We start from the raw sequence: 24,190 nt of genomic DNA, 5'->3' as shown, positions 1-24,190 counted from the left end.
TGTTAACCCTGCAGGTGTTTTGTAGAAATTAGTGTGAACTCGATGTTGCAGAGTGAAAATGGGATTTTTTCCACAGATATGTGGACAATATGTGGTGCCCGGCTTGTGCCACCATAACAAGACAGCTCTCTAATTATTATGCTGGGTTTCCTGGTTTTAGAAACACCCTACATGTGGCCCTAATCTCTTGCCTGGACAGTCGACCAGGCTCAGGAGTGAAAGCGTACCATGTAAAATTGAGGCCTAATTTGGCGATTTACAAAGTATTGGTTCACAACTGCAGAGGCTCAGATGTGAAATAATAAAAATAAACCCCTGGGAAGTGACCCCATTATGGAAACTGCACCCCTCAAGGCATTTATTAAGGGGTGTAGGGAGCATTTTCACCCCACAGGTCTTTTCCATAAAATGAATGCGCTGTGGATGGTGCAAATTAAAAATTTATATTTTTCCCTAGATATGCCATTGTGGCAAATATGTCGTGCCCAGCTTATGCCACTGGAGACACACACCCCAAAAATTGCTAAAAGGGTTCTCCCGGGTATGACTGTGCCATATATGTGGAAGGAAACTGCTGTTTGGGGACGCTGTAGGGTTCAGATGGGAGGAAACGCCATTTGGCTTTTGGAGCGTGGATTTTGCTTGGTAGTAGTTTTGTTTGGAGTCTTACTGGTATAATAATGGGGTAAAAAAAAACAATAAAATGATCCATAGATGTGCGTTACGCTGTGACACAATCATTTCTGCACAGGCCGGTGTCGCACTGATATATGGCGTCCTTTATTATCCCCCTTTTGATCCACACTCCACGCCTTTGTAGTTTGGGGAATTTTGCTAGGAAGTGTTGTCCTGGTATAATACGGGCACCGTCGCTTCCAGCGGATATGTTAGGGCCCTCCCTTTCCTGGTTCCCTAATTTTAGGTCCTTGATAAATCGCCTCTTCAAACAGAAGAAATGTTCCCCTCGGGCACAACTGCATATTTTTTTATTTCCTGACTTATTGGAGCCATAACTAATTTTATTTTTCATAGACGTAGCGGTATGAGGGCTGGTTTGTTGCGGGACGAGCTGTAGTTATTATTGGTACCATTTTGGGGTACATGCAACTTTTTGATCACCTTTTATCCTATTTTTTGGGACGCCAGGTAAACAAAAAAACGCAATTCTGGCACAGCTTTTTTCATTTTTTTTATACAGCGTTCACCATGCGTTATAAATTACATGTTAACTTTATTCTGCTGGTCAGTACGATTCCGGCGATACCTATTTTATAGGACTTTTTTATGTTTTACAACTTTTTGCACAATAAAATTACTTTTGTAAAAATAATGTATTTTTTCTGTCGCCAAGTTGTGAGAACCATAACTTTTTAATTTTTTTGTCGACGGAGGTGTACGAGGGCTTGTTTTTTGCGGGACGAGCTATAGTTTTTATAGGTACCATTTTTGGATACGTGCGACTTTTTGATCACTTTTTATTCTAACATTTGTAGGGCAAAGTGACTAAAAAACAAACTCTGGTAACGTTTTTTACGTTTTTTTTTTACGCTGATCACCGCGTGCAATAAATATAATATTTTGATACCTCAGGTCGTTACGGTCACGGCGATACCAAATACATATGGTTTATTATTATTTTTCAATAATAAAGGACTTAATAGTAAAAGGGGGATTGTGTTTTATTTGATTACTTGAAACTTTTATTGTTTTCAAACTTTTATTATTTGCACTTTTTTTACACTTTTTAATACTTTTTTTCTCAAGTCCCACTAGGGGACTTGAAGGTCCAACGGTCAGATTTTTTTTTTTCTAATACATTGCACTACCTATGTAGTGCAATATATTAGATCTGTCAGTCATTCACTGACAGCAAGCCGATTAGGCTTCGCCTCCCGGCGGGGCCTAAATCGGCTTCCGTAATGGCAGAGCAGGAGACCATTGTGTCTCCTGTTGCCATAACAGTAGTCGCCAGTCCCGATTGCCTGTCAGGGCTGGCGATCTGCTAGTAACCGCTACGATGAAGCAATCGCTTTCGATTGCTGCATCGAAGGGGTTAATGGCAGGGATCGGAGCTAGCTCCGTTACAGGTGGATGTCAGCTGTACAGTACAGCTGACTTCCACCGCTGATGACGCCGGATCAGCTCCTGACCCGGCGCCATCTTGCCGGCAGCTACGGAAGCCGATCAGGCTCCGCCGCCGGGCGGATCTTGACCGGCTTCGGTGCTAGGCAGACCGGGAGGCCAGTATTAGGCCTCCGGTTGCCATTGCAGCCACCGGAACCCTGGCAATTTCATTACTGGGGTTCCGATGAGCTGCAAACACCTTAAGTGCACCTTAAGTGCACGAGGGACTCGCACCCAAGCACCTGAAAAAAATAAATAAATATATATATATATATATATATATATATATATATATATATATATATAGCAGAACTGCCTGCAGTGAGTGACATGTCTGCATCCTATGGACACTAGGCTAAAACTGAGGAGAGAAGCGCTCAGCAGAGGGTATAGCCCACTGGGCAGTCACATTTTTTTTATATCTACCTAGTGTCAGCCTCCTAGTGATAGCAACGTAAACCCATGGTAATGTGTCCCCCCAGTAAAGATTTTAAAACGAGAAAATATTTTTACAAAGAGTCCTTCTGAATGTGAGTGAAACAGCATGTGCAAGTACCAACGGGCAGCAAAACCATGTAAACAATGAACAGGCTGTGGCGCCAAGTCCCCTTTAACCCTTTCCCGACCCATGATGGAAATACATACACTGCAGCTGTGTATCTAATGATCACGCTGTTCCTGGCCATTTTGACCGCGGCATTTAAATAGTTAGGAGGAGAGGGCGGCCCCGTCCGACATCCCGACGCCCCCCCCCTGCTACACAATTGGGAGCGACAATTGAGGTCATCGCAGCCCAGGGGCCTAATGTAGGCCCAAGGTGTGCCTTCTGTTTGCATGTGGCAGGGTTTAGCAGTAGCCTGTAAAAACGACAACATACTATAATACATTTGCATAGCAGTGTATTGTAGCAGCAATCTGAAGAAAATACATCTTTCATTAGTGTGTAAAAAAAAAAAAAAAAACCTATATTAAAAGCGCAAAAAAATAAAAGATTTTTCCGCAAGCAAAACGTAAAAACTAAAAAAAACTAAATTGGTATTGCCGTGTCTGTAAAAGTCAAATATTACAATATACCATTATTTAACTCGCACGGTGATCGGAGTAAAAAATAAAAATGTAAAAAACACCAGAAATTTTGTTTTTTTGGTCACCTTAGAGGTGAAAAAAAATGCATTAAAAAATCGTATGTACCAAAAGACGGTACCAGTAAAAGCTACAGCTCGCCTCGCAAATAATAAGCCCTCATACCGGTCAATTGACAAAAAAAATTTTAAAAAAAGTTATTACTCTCAGAATGTGGGGAAACCAAATTTATTTTAACAGTTTTTTTTTGTAAAAGTAGTAAAATATTAAAAACCTATAAATTTGGTATATTTTTCCAATTGTACCCCACAAAGAAGTTTTCCAATTCCCAGTCAATGGCGGATCATCATATGGGCGTTTCGGGCGGCCGCCCGGGGCCCGAGACACTCAGGGGGCCCGAGACACTCAGGGGGCCCGAGACACTCAGGGGGCCCATTGCTGCCCGAACTGCACATAATCGTAAAAACTATGCAGCGCTAACTCACTGCAGAGAGAAGGTGCAGGCAGAACAATTCGGGGCGGGCTTAGCCGGGATAGTGAAAGTTACCTCTCTAAATAAATGTGCTCCGAATTGAAGGCTAAAGGACCTTTGATGACGTCGTGTCCATGTGACCCCCGCCCACCAATCAGGTCAGTCTATCACAGTGAATGAGCAGAATATCTGCAGGGAAGAAGGCCCGCCCACCAGTCAAGTTTTTACACAGCGCTCCAGGCTGGTGAGTACTTTTCCAAACCCCCATCCCTTCATCACTCACTCTCTCCATCTGTTCATCCCTCCCTTCATTCTTCCATAACTCACTCCCTCCCTTCATCACTGCTGTGTGTGATGCTATATACAGGGGCTGTGTGTGTGTGTGTGTGTGTGTGTGTGTGTGTGTGTGTGTGTGTGTGTGTGTGTGTGTGTGTGTGTGTGTGATGCTATATACAGGGGGATATGTGTGATGCTATATACAGGGGGATGTGTGTGATGCTATATACAGGGGGATGCGTGTGGGTGCTATATACAGGGGGATATGTGTGATGCTATATACAGGGGGATATGTGTGATGCTATATACAGGGGGATATGTGTGATGCTATATACAGGGGGATATGTGTGATGCTATATACAGGGGGATATGTGTGATGCTATATACAGGGGGATATGTGTGATGCTATATACAGGGGGATATGTGTGATGCTATATACAGGGGGATATGTGTGATGCTATATACAGGGGGATATGTGTGATGCTATTTACAGGGGGATATGTGTGATGCTATTTACAGGGGGATATGTGTGTGATGTTATATACAGGGGGATATGTGCGTGACGCTATATACAGGGGGATGTGTGCGTGACGCTATCTACAGGGGGATATGTGTGTTACGCTATCTACAGGGGATGTGTGTGTGTGACGCTATATACAGGGGGATGTGTGTGTGTGACGCTATATACAGGGGGATGTGTGTGTGACGCTATATACAGGGGGATGTGTGTGTGACGCTATATACAGGGGCCTTTGTGCATGTGGTGCTTTACTATACAGTGTTTGACATAATTATATTCAGGGGTGCAGTGTTTGGTGCTATTATAGTTAGAGGCACAGTCTGTGGAACCATGATCATTTTGTTTTCGTTTATATGTGTAGAAATGTTGGAAAAGTGAGCAACAGAAGACAAATTCTGGCAAATTCTGCAGAAATGGGTCATGGCCGGGAGAAGTCGTCATGAAGTCTGGACCGGATGGAGAAGAAAAGAGGAAAAAAAAGTTACCAGAATCTGAGGAGTCGTCACATGTGAGTCACTAGATTTATAGAGAATCTGTCACCTCTCCTGACATGTTTATTATAGGAAATCCTTGGGTTTCACTAAGTGTCTTTGTGCAGTCCAGGACTGATAGACAAATGTGTGTTACCATTCCCCTTGTTAGGAGGATGTGTCCCTGCACAGTGTGATATTGTCAGCGATGGTTGGAGACTGTCAGTATGTAGGGACACAGCCCTTTGACAAGGGGAATCGTAACAACCATTTGTTAATGCTTGAACAAAAAGGTAGTGTTCGGCGGGGGAGAAGGGGGGCCCAAGTTTGGGTAACAGCCCAGGGCCCATAGTCTACTTAATCCGCCACTGTTCCCAGTACATTATATGATACTATAAATGGTGTCAATAGAAACTACAACTCCCTAACCATCACAAAAAATAAGCCCTCACCACTATTGACTTAAAAATAAAATAGTTATGGCTCATGGAAGGCGGGGAGAGAAAAACTACAAAGTAAAAACGAAAAACGTCTGTCTTTAAAGGGTTAAACAGATGATCAGCAGCTAGGTCATCAATTTTAAAATCCAGAAAAACCCATTTTAAAATTCCACGTTTAAATATGTTGCAGGGAAAAAAACAAAACCAGTTTTTGTGACAAATTGCATCAGGTGCTTGTGTATTTTGCTTGCATAAGGGTAATGCAGCTCCCAAAAGAATAAGATGTTCTGGATACATAAAATATTCTTTTAGAAAAATAAAAATAAATAAAAAGGCACATCTGGACACAGCCATAGGGTACAGTCAGTGTAAAGAAAAAAGCAAAACTGCACTCAGCAGATGCATCTCGTGGTATATGTAGTTCACCAATGGTGGAGTGCAACAGAGGGGAGCTTGCAGGCTAGCAAGAAACATCCATGTGTAGGACAAAGATGTAGCGAAATCTTCCAGCACATCCGAAAAAAAAAAGGTATACATTTTATTTGTTAATCATAATTAAAATCCATTACAGAGAATAGGTTAGGCGCATAGAGTAAGAACACTACTGTTCGAAACGCGTAAGCGTCTATACACCTAACCTATGCGGTTTTGGACTTTAATTATGAATAATGAATACAATTTCTACCTTTTTTATGGATGTGCTGGAAGAATTCGCTCCTTCTCTGTCCTTTAGTGTTCATTCACAAACTGCGCAAATGATCAGGCAGAAAGCGTGCCACAGGTGATTTTTATCGCAGTTTTGAACAGAAAAAGTTCTCATCTATTTTAAGAATTTGTTCCTAAAATGGTTTGTATTGCAGTGCGGTAAAGGAGCTGCGTTTTAAAGGCACAAGTTCAAAGTTGCAGGTTATATATGGTGTTTTGAAAGATACCTTAATAGAAATACACAGAGTAAAAACGTTACAAAAATGGGAGGGGAAAAAACAAAAAAAAACAAGGATTGCCATGGAGGCCAAAAGTGCCTAGGTTTACCTGAATAAATTTATTTTCTTTCTCAAACTCTTCCTGGTCGTCATCAAGCATAGCCAGAGCATCACCTGTTAAAACAGTTAAAAACAGGCTGTCACTTCCAAACTTCCTACTTTTAGCATCCCAAATCAACATGACAAAACTGCATGTTAATAAATGACAGACCAGATTGACTTGGTGACTGAATTCGCTCCTACCTCCAGTGACATAGCTATAGGAGTCACAGCTGCAACTGGGCCCTGATGCCAGAGGAGCCCATGGTCCCCCCCACCACATCGGTCCACAGTTACTGTATTAACTGGGGCCTATGTAGTAAACAGCAGCAGTCCCAGTTACTACAGTAAGATTTCCTTATACTTACCTTCCCCATTCCAGAGTCCAGTCCTCTTAACCCCTGGGTGCAGAGCTGGGTTCTGACGCTGTTCAGCATCAGGACGATGTATGAACGGCGCACAAAACAAACTGGTGCGGAGTGGTGTCAGGGCCCAGCGTATCCTTACTGATGGGGCCCTGTATCTGAGCAGTTAGGCCCCATGCACACGGCCATAATCACGAGCCGCGATTGCGGCCAAGGCTGTTGACAGCCGTCCGCATTATCAGCCCGTACTCCCACATAAAGCATGGGAGCAAGGACCGTAAAAAGCAAAAGATGGGACACGTCCTATCTTTTGCATTGCACTTCTACGTCCTGGACACCTGGCCGTAAATAAACGGGAAGGTATCCGTGGACAATTTAAGTGAATGGGTCCATGATTTCAGACCGTAAGTGTGGTCTGCAATTACGGACGATTTTTACGGCCGTGTGCATGGGGCCTCTTTGTTATACAGTCTGGTGCCGTTAACTAAGCCTATCAAGTGTGATATTGTTAGCTGGGGCCCTGTATCTAGGCCTGTGACACAGTCTGCTGGGGCTCTTCATATGTGATATGGTCTGCTGAGCTACAGGTATGTATCCGATCCCATCAAGTGTGAGATACAGTTTGTTGAGCCCTTGTATCTAATCCTATCCAGTGGCATAGCTATTGGGATCGTAGTCTTATAGATGTGCTACTTCCAAAAGATATCTATATATAGAGTTATATCATATTGAAATGATCAAAGTGCTGCTTCTTATTTTTTTCTATATATGCAGCTAGATATACAGATCTGTAACTTTTTATTTTTTTGGGTAGGTGGGGGGGGACATGTGTCTTGGGACTTGTGCCCCTGATATTTTAAGACCCTAGCAATGCCCCTGGGTGCTAGTTCTGCAAAGGGTGTCACAGAAACCTAGTGATCCAGCTAAAAGTTATGGGGGGCCGTGGCTGTTCAGTGAGTAGGTAGTAATAGCTATGCCCCTCAGATGATTGGTGGGCTCATATTAGAGGGAGAGATGCAGTGCATATAGGTCTGACAAAAAGCAGACATCCAAGCGCTCAAAGTGAAGGGAGGTTAGAAATAAGGACCTTTTTGTACTCAAAAATGAATCAGTTTGTGACCTAACACCAATGTTCACTGGATTCACGAACACCCCAGATCAAAACCCTCTTTAAAGTGTCGGTGCCAAAAATGTAAAAAAAAACTTACTTCCAACAATAAAATCTTCCTCTTTTAAGTCATTTACTGATTCAAACAATCTTGCAGCCTCTTCTTTTTCAAATGGCTTATAGTAGGCAAGATCAGTAACCCACTTGCCCTCTTCATTTTGATAAACGACACTATGTGGTTGACTTCCTACAAAAAAAAAAGCTGCCAATTAATTAAAAATGAAAAAGGGTGCAATGCTTGATTTCACTCATGGTGGTGTTGTGGGGAAATTAAACACTTGCCAACGGGTTCCCCCACACGTTACAGGTGATCACTTGGGACACCCTGTGATCAGCTTGTGGGACATTCTAACAGGAATGGATCCTGTGGTCAGATGACGATCGATCACATGACCGGACCTACGGTGACATTAGTACAGATTATGGGTTCAAATTGCGCAAATAGCGCATAATATAGTAGGTTATTAATATAATTTTATAGTTTTGTTAAGAGTTGACTAACTTTTTAATATGATAGTTGATTAACAGAAATTCAGTGCATTTAGAATACTTTTCTATTTTATTTTAAATTGTATGAACGTCTCAAAGGAAAAAAAAATGCAATGATTTTTTTTTTTCTATATTTTACACTACAAACTGTACCTAGTGCACACAATTTTCATTGAGTTAATATTTACTGGTACGAGTTAAAAAATGACCCAAACACTTTTTTGGTATGCTGTATTCTGGTGTACATCAACATCATAACTCAGGTTGTGTGTACGGAGCTGGATAAAACAACAACTAGCCTCTTAGGCCTCGTTCACATCTGCATTACTTTGATATGATCGATTACCTGACGGGACCTGACGGGTACAGGATTTAGTGCAAGATACAGCTGCTCTGTATACAGAAAACAGAGCAGCTGTATCTCAAAAAGCAAAAGAATCTTTAAATAAAATACTTTCCCTTTTCCCTTGGTTGAACTTGGACATGTGTCTTTTTTTCAGCCGTACGAACTATGTAACGAATTATTAAGTTAGAGAAAGCACTGACTTTTATTAACCCCCAGCCGCACCACTCAGTAACTATATGTCATTGCGGGAGGTCACTTCTTGCACGAGGACGTATAGATAAGGAGTCATTCCCGATGCACCCTGTCAGTGACAGGGTGCTTCGGGAACACGGGAGGTCAGCTGTCTCCAACAGCTGACACTCCACTGTTGCTGGCGAGTAGTCCTTTGCTGCTGATTTAAGCAAATAACTCCTTAAAAGCGGCGATCGATAGCGATCGCCGCATTTTAGGTGTTTGTAGCACATTGGCAATCCCCATGCAATCGAGGGGTTTGCCGATGGTTTCCATGGCAACCAGAGGCCTCCGGGTCTGCCATGTACGGAGTGACTGTCACGTCACGACATTGAGAATACATTAGACTACCTAAGTAGTGTAATGTATTCTAGAAGCGATTAGTGCTGCAGGTCAAAAAAGTGACAAGTAAAAAAAAGTTAACAAAAACGTTTTTATAAAAGTGTAAAAATAAAAGTGAAAATAAAAAAAAATAAAAAAATTATAAAAAGTATTTTATTATAGGAAAAAAATTAACACGTTACAAAAATTACACATATTTGGTATCACCGTGTTCAGAACAACCCAAACTATAAAACTTTAAATGTTACTTTTCCCACAAAAAGTCACATGTACACCAAAATAGTAGCAATAAAAACTAACCCATTCCGCAAAAAACAAGCCCTTACACAGCTTTTTTGACTGAAAAAGAAAAAAGTTATGGCTCTCAGAATATGGTGACAAAAAAAAGTGTGTTATAAAGAAGTGATTTTATTGTGCAAATGCGGCAAAAACGTAAAAAAACAAAAACAAACAACTATACACATACGGTTTCGCTGTAATCGTATCGACCCGCAGAATAAAGTAAAATGTCATTTATAGCGCACGGTGAAAGCCATAAGAAATAAATTTGCTCTAAAAAAAACAAAAACGTGATCAAAAAGTTGTATGTACCAAATAATGGTACCAATAAAAACTACATCTCGACCCACTGAAAATAAGCCCTCACACTGCTCTCAATTAACAAAAAAAAAATTATAATTATGGCTCTGATACAAAACATTTTTTTTAACAAGTAGTTTTCTTTGTAATAATAAAATTAAAAAAACCTATATTAAATTTGGTATCACCGTAATCTTATTGAGCAGCAAAGAGAAGTTAAGTTGTCGTTTTTACTGCACAGCAGTAAAAACAAAACCCAAAAAACAATTGAGAAATAGCAGTTTTTTTCCAATTTCAACCTGCAAACAAATTTATTTTCAGTTTTCCAGTACATTATATGGTACTTTAAATGCTACCAATAGAAACTACAAATCTGCCAGCAAAAAATAAGCCCTCACACCACTCTATTGCTGAAAGAAAAAAAAAAAAAATACAAAAATAAGTTACTGCTCTTCGAAGGCGGGGAGTGAAAAAAAAAATTAAACCGCAAAAAAAGGATCAGTTCTGAAAGGGTTAATTTCTAATTTAAAAAAAACACATCTATGACATTGCCGTACTAGTGAGAAATTGGTTTACAAATGTTGGGGTGCTTTTTCTCCATCTCTTGTGGGAGAAAAAAAAATAAAATAAATCACCATTTTAGTGGACTAAAATTGTATAAATTTTCACTGCTTAATTCCACTTCGTTCTAAAAACAAAAAAAACCTGTGGGATCAAAATGCTAACTTTAGCCTTAGAAAAATTTGTTGAGGGGTGTAGTTTCAAAATAGGGTCTCTTTTGGGGTGATTCCACGGTTGTGGTCCCTCCAGGGCGTTGCAGACACATGGCACCGAAAACCAGTCCAGAAAAACCTGCGCTCCAAAATCTAAATGGCGCTCCGTCCTTTGAGCTTTGCCGTGAGTCCCAACCGCAATTTATTACTACATATGGGGTATTGTAAATCGGGAGAAGATGGTTTGCACATTTTGGGGAGCTTTTTATTCATTTTTCCTTACAAAAATTTAAAAAAGTAGGTCTACGTTTTTCAGAAAAAAAAAAAAAAAAGAAAAGAAAGTAGATTTTCCTTTTTAACTGACTAATAGCAATAAATTTAGCAAAAAAGCTGTGGGGTCAAAATGCTAACTATACCCCTAGATAAAATTCCTTAAGGGATGTTTCCAAAATCGGGTCACCTTTGCGCTGTTTTGGCACCGCAACATCTTTTCAAACTGGACATAGTGCCTAAAATATATATTCTTAAAAAAAAAATAAAAAAAAAGTGGGCCCTTAAAATCCACTAGGTGCTTCTTTGCTTTGGAGGCCTGTGTTTCAATCCATTAGCACACTAGGGCCACATGTGGGATATTTCTAAAAACTGCAGAAACCGGGCAATAAATAGAGTTGCGTTTTTCTTGTAAAACCATTGTGTTACAGAAAAAAAAAAAACATTGTATTACAAATGAATTTCGGCAACAAAAAAGTTCATTTGTAAATTTCCCCTCTACTTTGCTTTATTTCCTGTGAAACGCCTAGAGGGTTAAAGAGGCTCTGTCACCAGATTTTCAAACCCCTATCTACTATTGCAGCAGATCGGCGCTGCAATGTAGATAACAGTAACGTTTTGTTTTTTTCAAAAACGAGCATTTTTGGCCAAGTTATGACCATTTTTATATTTATGCAAATGAGCCTTTCTGAAGTACAACTGGGCGTGTTTAAAGTTGTGTCCAAGTGGGCGTGTACATCTGGGCGTTTTTACTTGTTTTACTAGTTGGGCGTTGTGAATAGAAGTGTTATGATGCTGACGAATCAGCATCATCCACTTCTCATTGTTACCACCCAGCTTCTGGCAGTTCAGACACACAGCATTCTCCTCGGTATGTGGCTGCTGGTTCTGTGTGTATGTAGTGAGGCTCAGATTAACCCTTTACAAGCAGCTATCTCCTCTTACTGGGCTGCATAATACACAGGGAAATCTTACTACATGGCAGATAAAAAGATGATAATTATACTTACACCGGTAATTAGATTTTCCATTAAACTTCCCCAATGGCAATGACAGGAGGGATTGGGTGGAAGAAACCTTGTGCCGAAGTGGAGCTTAACAAAAAATGTAATTACCAGGAAGCGTAATTATCTTTTCCCAACACCTCCACAACAGGAGCACTGACGGGGTGGAACGACAGAGAAGACCATCAGGGTGGAACTGGCATGGATAGGATTTACCGTCAAAGGAGAAGTCCCGATTAGACAATGTTTAGCTAGTAGTGCTTGAAGGACAAAGGTTTAGCCCACATAGCTGCATGATAGATGCCGAACCACTCTCAGCCCAGTAGGTAGCGAATGACGTGGTGGAGTGTGCTTTCAAGCCTCCTGGAGGAGACTTATCTTGAGCTTAATAAAATCAGATTTTATCCACCGAGCAATGGTGGTTTTACTTGCAGACAAACTTTTGTTCTTGCCCTGGTTTCAGAAAAGATTGTCAGATTTTCTATATTCCTTGGTAGTCAGAATGTAGATAAAACATCTGCGCACTTCAATGGTAGAATTCACATTCACTCTCTGTAGATGGATTAGCGCAGAGAACAATGTTCGGCCAGGTCTGGAATAGGGCTAGAAATTCAGAACATGCCAGTTTTTCCTCATGGTCAACAGGTCCAAAACTGGAAGCCCATCTCTTCTTTGTCAGCTGGATAAAAATTTTGGGGTTGAACCTCTACTCGCTTCTCCGCAGAGTCGCTCTACTAGGAAAGTCTACCAATAGATTTTCTTTGCCTCTCAAGTGTACTGCGAATAAAGAGGATAGACTTCTCCCCAAAAGCACATTTGAGATGCCACCGAAGTTTCCTGCTTCTTGTGCCCCCTGTTGGTTCGAGTAGGCCACGGTAGTCACACTGTCCAATATTTTTTTTTACTTAATTTTACTGAAGTGGCTGAAGCCTTAAGAGATTCCTAGACAGCCAAGAGCTCTCTTAGGTTGGACGAGGCTTGAGTCATAGACAAGTTCCTGGTTCCCTGAACTATGGCCTCAAATGTGGGGGCTCCCAACCTCAACTGATGGCATATGTTGTAATCACAAGTTGATTCTCCTACCGCCTTAAGACTCCTCATTGTAAACTTTTACTGATCAGCCAGCAGCTTAAGAAGTTGATTATTTTTTGAGGGATCTTTAGTCTCCCTTTAGCGATATTTGCTTTTTGCCCAAGGAGGAAGGATTGGACAGGATCTTTAATGGGCCTGAGCCCCCCTGACTGCTGGGTTGGGGAAGTTAAAAGGCCCAGGACTGTCAATATCTCAGATGGAAAATGATCTTGCATAGCAATTGGAGGATATCTTAAGGATTAGCAACTCCCACTTCAGAAGTATAAAAAAATGTTTTCAGATAAGAATCTAGTAGAAACCCAAGAAAGACCTTTTAATGGCAGTGAGCTAGTTATGATTTTTCTCTGATCATAATCTATCCGAGAGAAGAGAACATTTGTATGAATTCGAGGTGTAGTAGAGGTCAAGGCCAGATAAGGAAGTCATCGAGGTAGGGTGTTACCAGGAATGTTTTTAGATAATGATGATCTTCGTAAAGATCCTTGGAGATTTAGATAAGCCGAAAGGTGGAGACTTCAAACTTGAAGTGGCATAGCCTGGACATAAAGAGGCAGTTCTCAGATAGCTGTGAAAGTCTCTAGAGCACTCTTGAGGAGGCAGACACTGGAATTTAGGTCTCCATTTTGATTTTCTTGCAAGCTGTGTACTGGTTTAGAGATCTCCGGTTTATAATGGCTCTGGTTCCGTTTCTTGACCAGGAACACCAGGACATAAAAGCCTAGGCCTTTTTGCGAGCTGAAAAGAGGAACTGTTTTTGGAAGGGGAGAAAAATTCTACCTTCAATGCCTTCTGACAGCCGATTGGGGAGAGAGTCTGGTTGGTCATGAATCTGATGGGAGGGAGCGACAAAGAACTCCAATGTGTAGCCTGACTGTATAACATAAAATCCATGGAGAAAAATAATTTCTTTCCAGGCTGTTATGAAGTAACAGAGTCTGTCTCCTACTTACGTTTGGCATCATTGGTACGGACTACTGGCATTTCAAGGGAGAAAGAGAACCTTTTCATGTCCCTTAGGAGGACTGCCACTTTAAAGTTCCCTCTTGCTTTATGGAATCAGGAAAAAAAAGAGAAAAAATTCCCGAAAAGGGGATGTCTCTGCTGATAAAAATCGCAATTCAGAAGTGAACCCTTATTTCCTATAGAATGGCTAGGATGTAATCCCGACCAAAACCAATGTGATAGAGGGTAAGCAACATTTTGAAACTGCATCGCCATCCCAGGATCAGAGCTTTATACCTCTACTAGATGCATTGGGGAAGGCAGTTGATCTTGCTGAGCGTTTGACCAGGTCTGCTAAAACATTTGATAAATAAATTTTTAGCGCTTTTGAAAAGATTGGAAGAGAGGATATAAACTTTCCTTGAAGTTCCAGCTGAGAGAGTTGGTCTAACCTGATAGACAAATTCAAGGCCATGCGAGTAGCAAAAATTGCTACAAAAGAGCAGTAGACTTTTCCATGAACATTTTATAAGTGCTTCACATAACATTTTAAAAGATTTTTTTATCCATGGGATCATGGGAGTAGCCCCATATCCTCAAAAGAGAAGGGAGGCAATTTTCGATATCCTGGTTACCAGAGCATCAAACCTAGGTGTCGTTCCACTGCTCTAGATCTCCCTCTTCGAGACTTGGATTTGAAGGCTATTCCCCCCCCCAAGGTCCTGGAACATCTAGTCCTGGACTGAACAGGGTACTTTGAAACCTTCAATTTTTAACATAGCTCTAATGGCTCACAGCAGAAGCTCAGTTTCTTCTGAAAGAGAAAAAAAAAAAACTGCCAGAGGTGTGGTCACAAGAATCCAACTACTCTTCAGAAATCACTCTTCAGGAGTCACCATGCACACTACCATCATTTTAATCCGCAATTACGGATCCATTTCATTTCTATGACACAAGGACGCCTTTCAGTATATATTCACGGGTAAGCGTCCTGGCCGTAGAAATGACCCGCAAAAAATAGGACCTGTCCTATATTTTTAATTTGCGGACCGTGCTCCTATACTAGGAAAATGGCCTGCAAATGAGGATGACCGTCTGCGACCGTCTGTGCCCGTATTCACAGACCGTGCAGTTAGGGTATGTTCACACGCACTGTTCTCAGCTCGTAATTCGGGCGTTTTACGCCTTGAATTACGCCTGAAAAAACAGCTCCATTACGCCTACAAACATCTGCCCATTGCTTTCAATGGGTTTTACGATGTTCTGTTCCCACGGGGTGTTATTTTACGCGTCGCTGTCAAAAGACCGCGCGTAAAAAGACGCCCGAAGAAGTGCATGTCACTTCTTGGGACGTTTTTGGAACAGTTTTTCATTGACTCCATTGAAAAACAGCTCCAATAACCGTCCGTAAAATACGCGCGAAAAATGAGTTGCTACAAAAAAGTCTAAAAAACAGGAGCAGTTTTCGCCTGAAAACAGCTCCGTATATTCAGACGTATTTTGCTAAGCCGTGTGAACATACCCTAACGGCCGTGTGCAGGGTGCCTAACCCCTATGTAGCACATCAACTTCTGACAGGTCTGGCCTAAACAGGACGTAGAAGGTCTTGGTGAAAGAGTGGCCATTCTTTGATCATGGATCTCATGCTAACCAGAAAAGAAGGGGATTCCTCTATTACTACCTTTTCTTTACATTTAAAAACACAGCGGTTTTTGTAGGATGCAGAAAGAGAAACTTATTGCAAATAGCGCACTCTGAGGCTGCACCGTAAAGTGGATGCACTTCATCATCAAGGCAGGACTCAAGAGCGACGCATCGAAAACGTGAAGAGGTGTTGGGCGGCATGAATACTTGCTCATATTTGGAGGCATTCTGAATCACAGTATCGGCGCTTCTTTTGTATCACACACCTGAATGTCACAGGTGGTGTGTGTGTGTGTGTGTGTTAACCCCTAGGTGAACCACGACGCAACTGTATGTCTGGGTGGCCAGTGTCTTAGCGCACCAGGATGTACAGTTGCTGCGCGGTTTCTGGTGCAGAGTGTCGGTGACAGACGGAAGGACAGCCTGTAATTGGATATTTCAAATTGTTCTTTACTAACAACTTGATAGGGCTTATGGTGGACCAAACAAACATCTACCGATTTATAGCAGAAAACCCCAACTCTTTTTATGCCCAGCCCAATCGTTGACAACCAACTAATTGTACAGAAATGCAAACATATTGGGGGTTAGTCAACAACATGGGTTTCACTAAAAAGCCCAAAGTGAGATCCTACTGGTCCACCAACATTTTATATCATTGTCCTTTGTACCGAAATAGTGACAAGACCCCGCTTTGGGGCCATCCCAAAACTTCGGCACTTTAGTGACAACTCCCAGGATGACCACAATTCCGACAGACTTTTAAAAATTAGGCCCCTCAAATATTTTTTCCCAAAAATTTCCAGAAATCTACACCCCCAACAAAGATTTCAGTTGATGAATCTCTTATGCACTTCAAGGGTAAGCTGAAGTTTCGCCAATATTTGCCCAATAAGCGCTCCAAGTATGGTATCAAGGTCTACAAGCTGTGCGAGTCTGAGACCGGATACACACATGCTTTGCGGATCTAGGAGGGGAAGCAGAGGACAATACAGCCCCCAAATTGTCCCGTCCCCCCGTCCTGTCCACAACAGGGAAGATAGTGTGGGACCTACTGCACCCACTGTTCGATCAGGGGTACAACTTCTACTTGGACAACTGGTACACAGGTGCAGCAGTGTTCAAATGTCTAAAAGACAAAACAAACTGTGGCATGTGGGACGGTCCGAAAAAACCAGCAGCACCTTCCCAAGACCCTCATTGGCCAATCCCTGCAAATTGTAGAAAGCAGGGCATTGCTGCAGGATGGGGTCCTGTGTCTGAAATACCAGGATAGAAAATATGTATGAATGCTGACATCTATGCATGACGCCAGCTGCACCCTTGTCCCCACACATGTATTTACAATGTCCACGATGAAGCCTATATGCATTCAGGCATATAATAAATTCATGGAGAGGGGGGTTGACCTGAATGTTGTTAAAACCGTGTAGAGCCATGTGGAAAAACAAAATTTGGTACAAAAAAATTGGCAGTGTACCTTGTACATGTGTGGCACTATAAAATAAATTTTTAATTTTCTGTAAAGCTGGCCACCCGGGTACCTACTTGGAATACCAAGAAAAAAAATAAAACATTTATTTCGCTTGGAGACTAGGTGGAGGAAGCTTCTGCTGCTTCAAGGTCGTTCTTGCCGTATTGTTCCTGGGCAGCACTTTTCAAGTGAAGTGCCTGCAACACCAAAAAAAATGGAGGGCACAAAAAAGGTGCTATGTCTGTGCAAAAAGGGGTATCCGTAAGGATACCATATATCAGTGCGTCAACTGTCCATCAAAACCCGAACTCTGTATGAAGGACTGCTTCCGCATCTTCCACACCTCCATGGATTAAAAAATACTTTTGAAACCCCTGGTCTTTCACCCATTTTTAAAATTGAACAATCTAAAAAAACATATAACAAAACTAAAAACCCTAATTATATCCCTAGATGAATACCTAATACTCTAACAACTGTGTATGATCTGCACAATTTGTTAGGCCTCTAGGCTTGTGGCTAAAACTCATCCAAGTAAAAATAAGGCCTCAAAATCCTTGTGGTGCTTCTTCACTTCCACGGACTGCTAGGTGTCCAGACAACATATTTAGACCACTTTGGGGATATTTCTGAAGTCAGAAGTAATACCCCAATAAATACTGAGGCGCTTTACTTCACTTATATGCGGTGTCTGAAAAATCTGCCCAAAAAAATGGGGCATTTGTAAAAAAATTTAACATTTTATTTTTCAAGCCAGAAAAACTATAGGGTTATAAAAGTGATCACACCCCTAAATAAATTCATTGAGGGGTGCAGTTCCAAAATGTGGTCACTTCACTGTGCTGGTACCTCAGGAGCTCTGTAAACAAGACATAGCCCCTGAAGACCATCCCAGCAAAATCTGTCCTACAAATTGCGCTCCTCTTCTGAGCCCTGCCGTGGGTCCAAACAGCAGTTTATTACCACATATGAGGTATTGCCGTAAACGGGAGAAGTTGCTTTACAAATGTTGTGGTGCTTTTTCTCCTTTACTCCTTGTAAAAATGTAAGAAAAAAATGTTTTTTCAGAAAAAAAATAAAATGAAAAAAGATTTATCTTCACAGTCCTTTTCCATTAAATTCTGCAAAAAACCTGTGGGGTCAAAATGCTAACTATCCCACTAGAAAAATTCCTTGAGGGCTGTAGTTTCCAAAATAGGGTCACTTTTGGGGGATTTCCATTGTTTTGGTCACTCCAGGGCACTGCAAACAAGACATGGCATTGACAACCATTCCAGCAAAATCTGTGCTCAAAAATCCAAATGGTGCTCCTTCCTTTCTAAGCCCTGCTGTGGGTCTAAACAGAAGTTTATTACCACATATTTTAATCTGTTTTACAAGCAGATACATTTAAATTTAGAAAAATGCTGTTTTTTGCAAATTTCCTCTAAATGTTGGAGTTTTCCACAAATAGATATTAAATTAGTCAACCAAATTTTCTCACTAACATAGTACAATATGTAACGAGAAAACAATCACAGAATCGCTTGGGTAGGTATAAGCGTTCCAAAGTTATTACCACATAAAGGAACATACCAGATTTGAAAAAAAAAAAAAAACGGCCGTGCCACAAGGCCAAAACAGGCTTTGTCCTAAAGGGGTTAAGGGGGGGGGGGGGCTTTTGAATAAATAGGATAGGGAATCACCGGAAGCGGTTGTCAGACGCCGTGAACAGGCATCCATACTAGCAGGAACAAAACATGTGCTAAGAAACGCTCTTGCCACTGCAAGACCATTAAAATGGCAACCACAGCTCCAACGGAATTAATAGCCTGATCTATGGGCTGCATGGCCAAACCTCCCCAGGTGAATTTGGGCCACAAGAAAACACGTTGGGGGAAAAAAATAAAAAAGGTTTATAGCTAAAAGAGGCTTCTCAGTCCCTTTGTTTGAGGAGTGGAATCAAGCACACCTTACAACAGAAAGGGTAGGGGGTGTTAATTACTCCAGAAGCTCTAGAATTATATATAAGGTGACGTGTGGGAGAAACACCAAGAAAAGTTATATGGAGCATGTTGTTTAAACCTGAAAATGTATTCTAAGGGACAGTGTGAAACAATTGGGTCTAGCTGGATACTCCATAAGGCCTCATGCACACAACCATAGTGGTGTGCACGGGTAGTGATTTGCGACTGACAGCCCGTCCGCAATTAACAGGCCGTGCACATTGCCGTGTGCATTCATTTCAATGAGCCTGAACCGCAAAATACGGCGTAATAAGACATGTCCTATCATTTTGTGGTCCAGGCTCCCGGCATGGATCGTGGAAACCACGGTCGTGTGCATGGGCCCATTGAAATGAACGGGGCCGCAATTGACGCGCAGACTTGCGGGTGAATTGCAGCCGCAAAAATACGTTTGTGTGCATGGGGCCTAAGTCTGTAGGATATATTGAACAACACTTTTGGATGTCTCTGTGACAAGGAAAAAAGTAACTTCCTATCTATGTTGCAATTCAAATTGAAAGTTTGTCTAAATATTGTAAAACACACTTTTAAGAAGTAATAACAGTAAAAGTTATGTTTTAAGAAACTCCAGTCCTACTCCAGTGATTTTTTTTCATATCTCTACCCTGTAGGAAATAAAGAAATTAGGACCCAAATAATCAACCCATACAAGGAAGAAGGAGTACATACCGGGCTCAGAGCTTTACTAGAACCACAGACTTGCGTGGAGGAAAATAGGAATCAATAGGCGTAGACATAAGTGTGGAACAAGTACACTACTGAGTATCTGCATATCAGAGCCTTTTAATTTTAAAATTGGCAGCAGGGGAAAAATAAAAAAAAGGGGGGCCTTATTAACCTCTAATTGGAGAAATTTCTGTTCTGGACGTCCCTTGTGTAGACACATACTAAGTTGTGCCCAGAAGTAAAAGTGGGGAGAGAAGGGTTGATTCCCCCTGCCTAGAGGGATCCCCGAGTCTTCAAAAATGCAGCGCATGCTGCCAGATCAAGTGCTGGTCGAGAGAAGAGACAAGGTCAGTGGATGACTCTGGGGCTGACATAAGACATAAGGACTTCTGCCGAGAACGAGGTGCGTGATGCAGCTGCAGCCATGAGCCCCCATTCTTTGAACCAGCCCCCCCCCCCCCCCTCCTGACATAGCCAGGAAAGTGGACAGTCTTGGCAAAGAAATAATCCCTGCTAAAGAACAACCAGCAGGAACAGCTTTGACACAACTGGATCAGGTAAAGAGAAGGAGAGCATTATTTGCGGCCTCCGGGTTTGCTGTCCTTCGGAAAATGGGGAAACTCCTGTCATTGCCGTTTTAGAGGTCTTCGCAAAAATAACAATATTCTGTATGAAGTCCAGGCTTTTTGCTGGAGGAGGCAACGTTTTTGCCCAATTTGTGTTTTACAGATTCACAGCCCTTTAGGATGCATGAGTGAATATATTAAACAGGTTTAAGAATCTCTACTGAGGAATTTTTGCAGAAAAATAGGGAGAAATACTCTTTGAATTCTATAGACCGCAAACCAGCGAATCAACAAGACAGCGAAACACTTTGCGCACTAATCCTGGCCTTACCTGAGCACAAAGCTTCAGAAGCTGTATAGAAAACACTGCCCTACCTTGGATTTGAAAATCCACAGCATGTGGATGAGATTTGTTTAAATCTCATCCACATGGCTGGTACTGTAATCTGCTGTGGAATTTTAATGAGCAAATGCGCATAGAAAATCGCCAGCATTTCTGTCCCGCATGGACATGTCCTAAGGGTACGTTCACACCAGTCGATTTGTTGCAGAAAACAGTCACACACATATTTCGCAGGGAAAATCCACACCAAGTCACGTTTGATTTGGTGCAGATTTCTGGCCAGATTTGCAGATGTGGAAAACAGAGGGAATAAAATTGGGTGCAGCGGTCACATAAGACTAAAAGTCATCTCAGGAGGCAAGCTGTATTCACACCAACAGGAGCAAGGACACGTCACTGCGGGAGTGCGAGGTGAAGTAAGTTCCCTTTTTTCTAGTTGCGGATTTTGCTGTAGAAATGCCATTTGTTGCAGATTTTTATTTTCTCGTTGAACTTAATGCGGATAATCTGCAACAAATGCGCAACCAATTCGCTGCATGAATTGAAATGCTTGCAGCTCTAAAAAACCCAGCCGCAGGTAAATTTTCTGCAGCTTTTGGATGAGATTTGTTAAAATATCATCCAGTTTGCTGCTACTGTAATGCGGATTGTCCAGCTGCTAATGTGGATGGAAAAAATTAAGCAATTCCACTACGTGGGAGACTAAGGCTTACCACACACCTAGCGGATTTGTTGCAGATTTTTCCGCAATGTGCCGTGTATGGATTTTGCTGTGGGTTCACTGCAGATGTCCCTGTCTGCAAAGAAAAGGGCCCTGCTGTAAACTGTCGTAACAACGAGCATGATGTAGATTTGAAAATCCGCAGCACACTCAGATCTTTGTTCAAATCTAATCTATATGGCTGGTAACCTACAGAAAATCTGCAGCATTTCCATCCCGTGTGGACCCGGCCTAATACTGAGGGAAGCCCTGTCTTTTGCGAATGATAAAAATTTGAGAAAAGCCCTAATTTAACCTACCATCAGTGAGATTTTTCGGAACCGATTTGACACTATGAAGTTCATACACTAAATATACATAACCAGAGGGAATGTTTGACGCTGCACATACAATATATATTTAGTGATAACAGATTAAATGTTATAACTCTAGCGTAGAATTAATAAGAACAGAAAAACGGTCAACCGTTTTTGTTCTAGCTGCGTAATAGATGCTTTATAGAATAGCTAGGTGGGAGCTGTAATGGCAACCGCGACACTCAGCTTGTCTAGAAGCAAATAAAAGATGTAAAGATTCTGTTAAACCGAATATTTAATTTTTTTCTTCATTATCTCTGAACCACTAAACCGTTTGAGGAAAGCTACATTATGAGAGAATTAGTTTCACATAGCACAAAAATCAAAAGCCCCAAATCCAATAAAGCCAAAACAAAGACAACTAAAAACAAAGGTATATTATGAGGGGTGGACATAGACAGCAGAGGGTTTGTGTGCAAGAACAGTATATGGGCCCCTAAGGTGGAAGTGGGCCTCCTTAAATACTGGGGCCCCTGTGCAGCTGCACAGGCTGCACCAATGGTATGTCCACCACTGTGCTTTAGAATAGGTATGCAGAAAAACAATGTAAGTTTTTTGACACTGCAAAATGTAACTGAAAAACTGAACAAACAAGTTATGTCTTACACGTACCTTTTTCACCATCACTCTGCTGAAAGCTCCATTGAAATGGTTGCATTTCGTCTGACTGCCAGATATCTTTACTAGTCCTAGTCTGGTTGGAACAAGTAGGTGATAAATATGTATCTGCTAATCGAATGACATTTCCTTTTTCAGCGGTGTCTAAGCTAGCGGCATCCACAAACCCAGATGTAAAGTTTGTATATGAAAACATATGAGACGAATTGGCAGACATCTCAGAATCAGATTCACAATTTGAAGATCTACCATCTTGAAAATATAGTGTGTTCAGTTTCGGTGTTGTATTTGATGAAATCAGATCACATGAGCTCTATAAATAAAAAGAAATTATTATTTTTTTCGCCCATTGTGTCACTTCATAAGAATAAAATGCTAATGAAACAAATTGAAATAGAGTAAGGATGCGTTCACATCTGTGTCACCCTTACGTTGATGGGTTACGATATACCTTTTCGTCGGGAGGAACCCATCAATGGAAAGGCAAACTGAAACCGTACCTACCGTTTGCAGAACCATTGATTTCAATGGCAATGCTTACATTGCAAATAGTTTCAGTTCCATAAGGTTTCCGTTCTTTTGACGGAAACAATAGCGCAATTGACTATGCTATTTCCGTCCAAAACCAGAAGCTCAATTGCGCTATTGTTTCCGTCAAAAGAACGGAAACCTTATGGAACTGAAACTATTTGCAATGGAAGCATTACCATTAAAGTCAATGGTAATGCAAACGGAAGCTATAGTTTCCCTTTGCCTTCCAGTTGATGGGTTCCTCCCGTCAGAAAGGTCTAGCGGAACCCATCAACGGAAGGGTGACGCGGATGTGAACAGGCCCAAGAAAGAAAAAAAAAAATGTATCTCCAACTATTTCTCTTTTTAAATTTTTTTTTACAGCAAAGCTCCTCAGGGATTAAGCGTGGCATGATTACGGCTTTGCTTTTTTGAACCAATTTTTTTTGCACTCAACAAATGAAGTTGAAGTATTTAGACAACATTTTTTTTCAAAAATAACCATTTTAACGCTTCAAAATGCACATAAAGTTGAAGGGATTTTCCCATAATAAATATTTACCACCTATCCGAGAATGGGCTTACCTCGCCATTGCTGGGAGCCCCATAAGAATAGAGTGGTAGTGCGTATGGCTTGGTCACCGCTCCGTTCATTTCTATAGAGGTGGCAAAGAAATAAATGGAGCGGTGGTCGAGCATGCGCACTACCGATCCATTCCTATGGGGCTCCCAGGAACGGCATTGTAAACTCAGTTTCGTGATAGGTGGGTGTCCCAGCGGTTGGACCCTCAATGTTTAGATATTGATCACCTATACCCTTCCCACAGACACTGGCTTAAATCAGTTTGTACAAAAAAAACGTTACTGTAATCTACATTGCAGCGCCGATCTGCTGCAATAGGAGATAGGGGTTTGAAAATCTGGTGACAGAGCCTCTTTAAGACAAAAAAAAAAAAAAAAAAGGACACAACCAGAACATAAATCCAGGGCCTAGAAAACAAAACAGGATGGGATTAAAGTCCCCAAATGAATCAAACGAGAAAGGGAAAATGGGAAAATTAGAAAATAAAAACTTTCCAGGAAAGGAGATTTAGCAAAAATTCCCATGAGGGTTCGTAGGGAGAGGAGTGAAGAGCACCCACCCTGCACCAGGTTAAGATCCCAGGGTTCCGTATGATGTTAAAAGTGAGTGACAGTGTGAGTCAATATTTGTAGAAAAAGCTTTACCTGATCGGGCTGGGCGATTAGGACCTAAAATCAAAAATCACGATTAACGTAACCTAGATTACAATTAATGACTGATTTAGGCCACACCCCTTTTTACATGCTACGCCATTA

The 24,190-nt window shown here is 41.4% G+C and overlaps 1 protein-coding gene across 5 annotated transcripts in view; it reads right to left on the bottom strand.

Annotated features, from left to right (window-relative positions):
• CEP192 (centrosomal protein 192) overlaps positions 1–24,190 on the bottom strand; it is a 223,014-nt gene that overhangs the window by 104,453 nt on the left and 94,371 nt on the right. For all 5 annotated transcript variants that reach the window (XM_075826454.1, XM_075826456.1, XM_075826457.1 and 2 more), the window contains 3 exons: positions 22,337–22,655; positions 7,981–8,127; positions 6,418–6,482 (listed from right to left, as the gene is read on the bottom strand). In XM_075826454.1, coding sequence (XP_075682569.1) covers positions 6,418–6,482; positions 7,981–8,127; positions 22,337–22,655 — 531 coding nt within the window. The remainder of the gene's footprint in view (positions 1–6,417; positions 6,483–7,980; positions 8,128–22,336; positions 22,656–24,190) is intronic.

Source organism: Rhinoderma darwinii, chromosome 5 (assembly GCF_050947455.1).
Source record: "Rhinoderma darwinii isolate aRhiDar2 chromosome 5, aRhiDar2.hap1, whole genome shotgun sequence".
Classification (NCBI taxonomy): Eukaryota; Metazoa; Chordata; class Amphibia; order Anura; family Rhinodermatidae; genus Rhinoderma; species Rhinoderma darwinii.
This window is presented reverse-complemented; position numbering and strand designations above follow the sequence as displayed.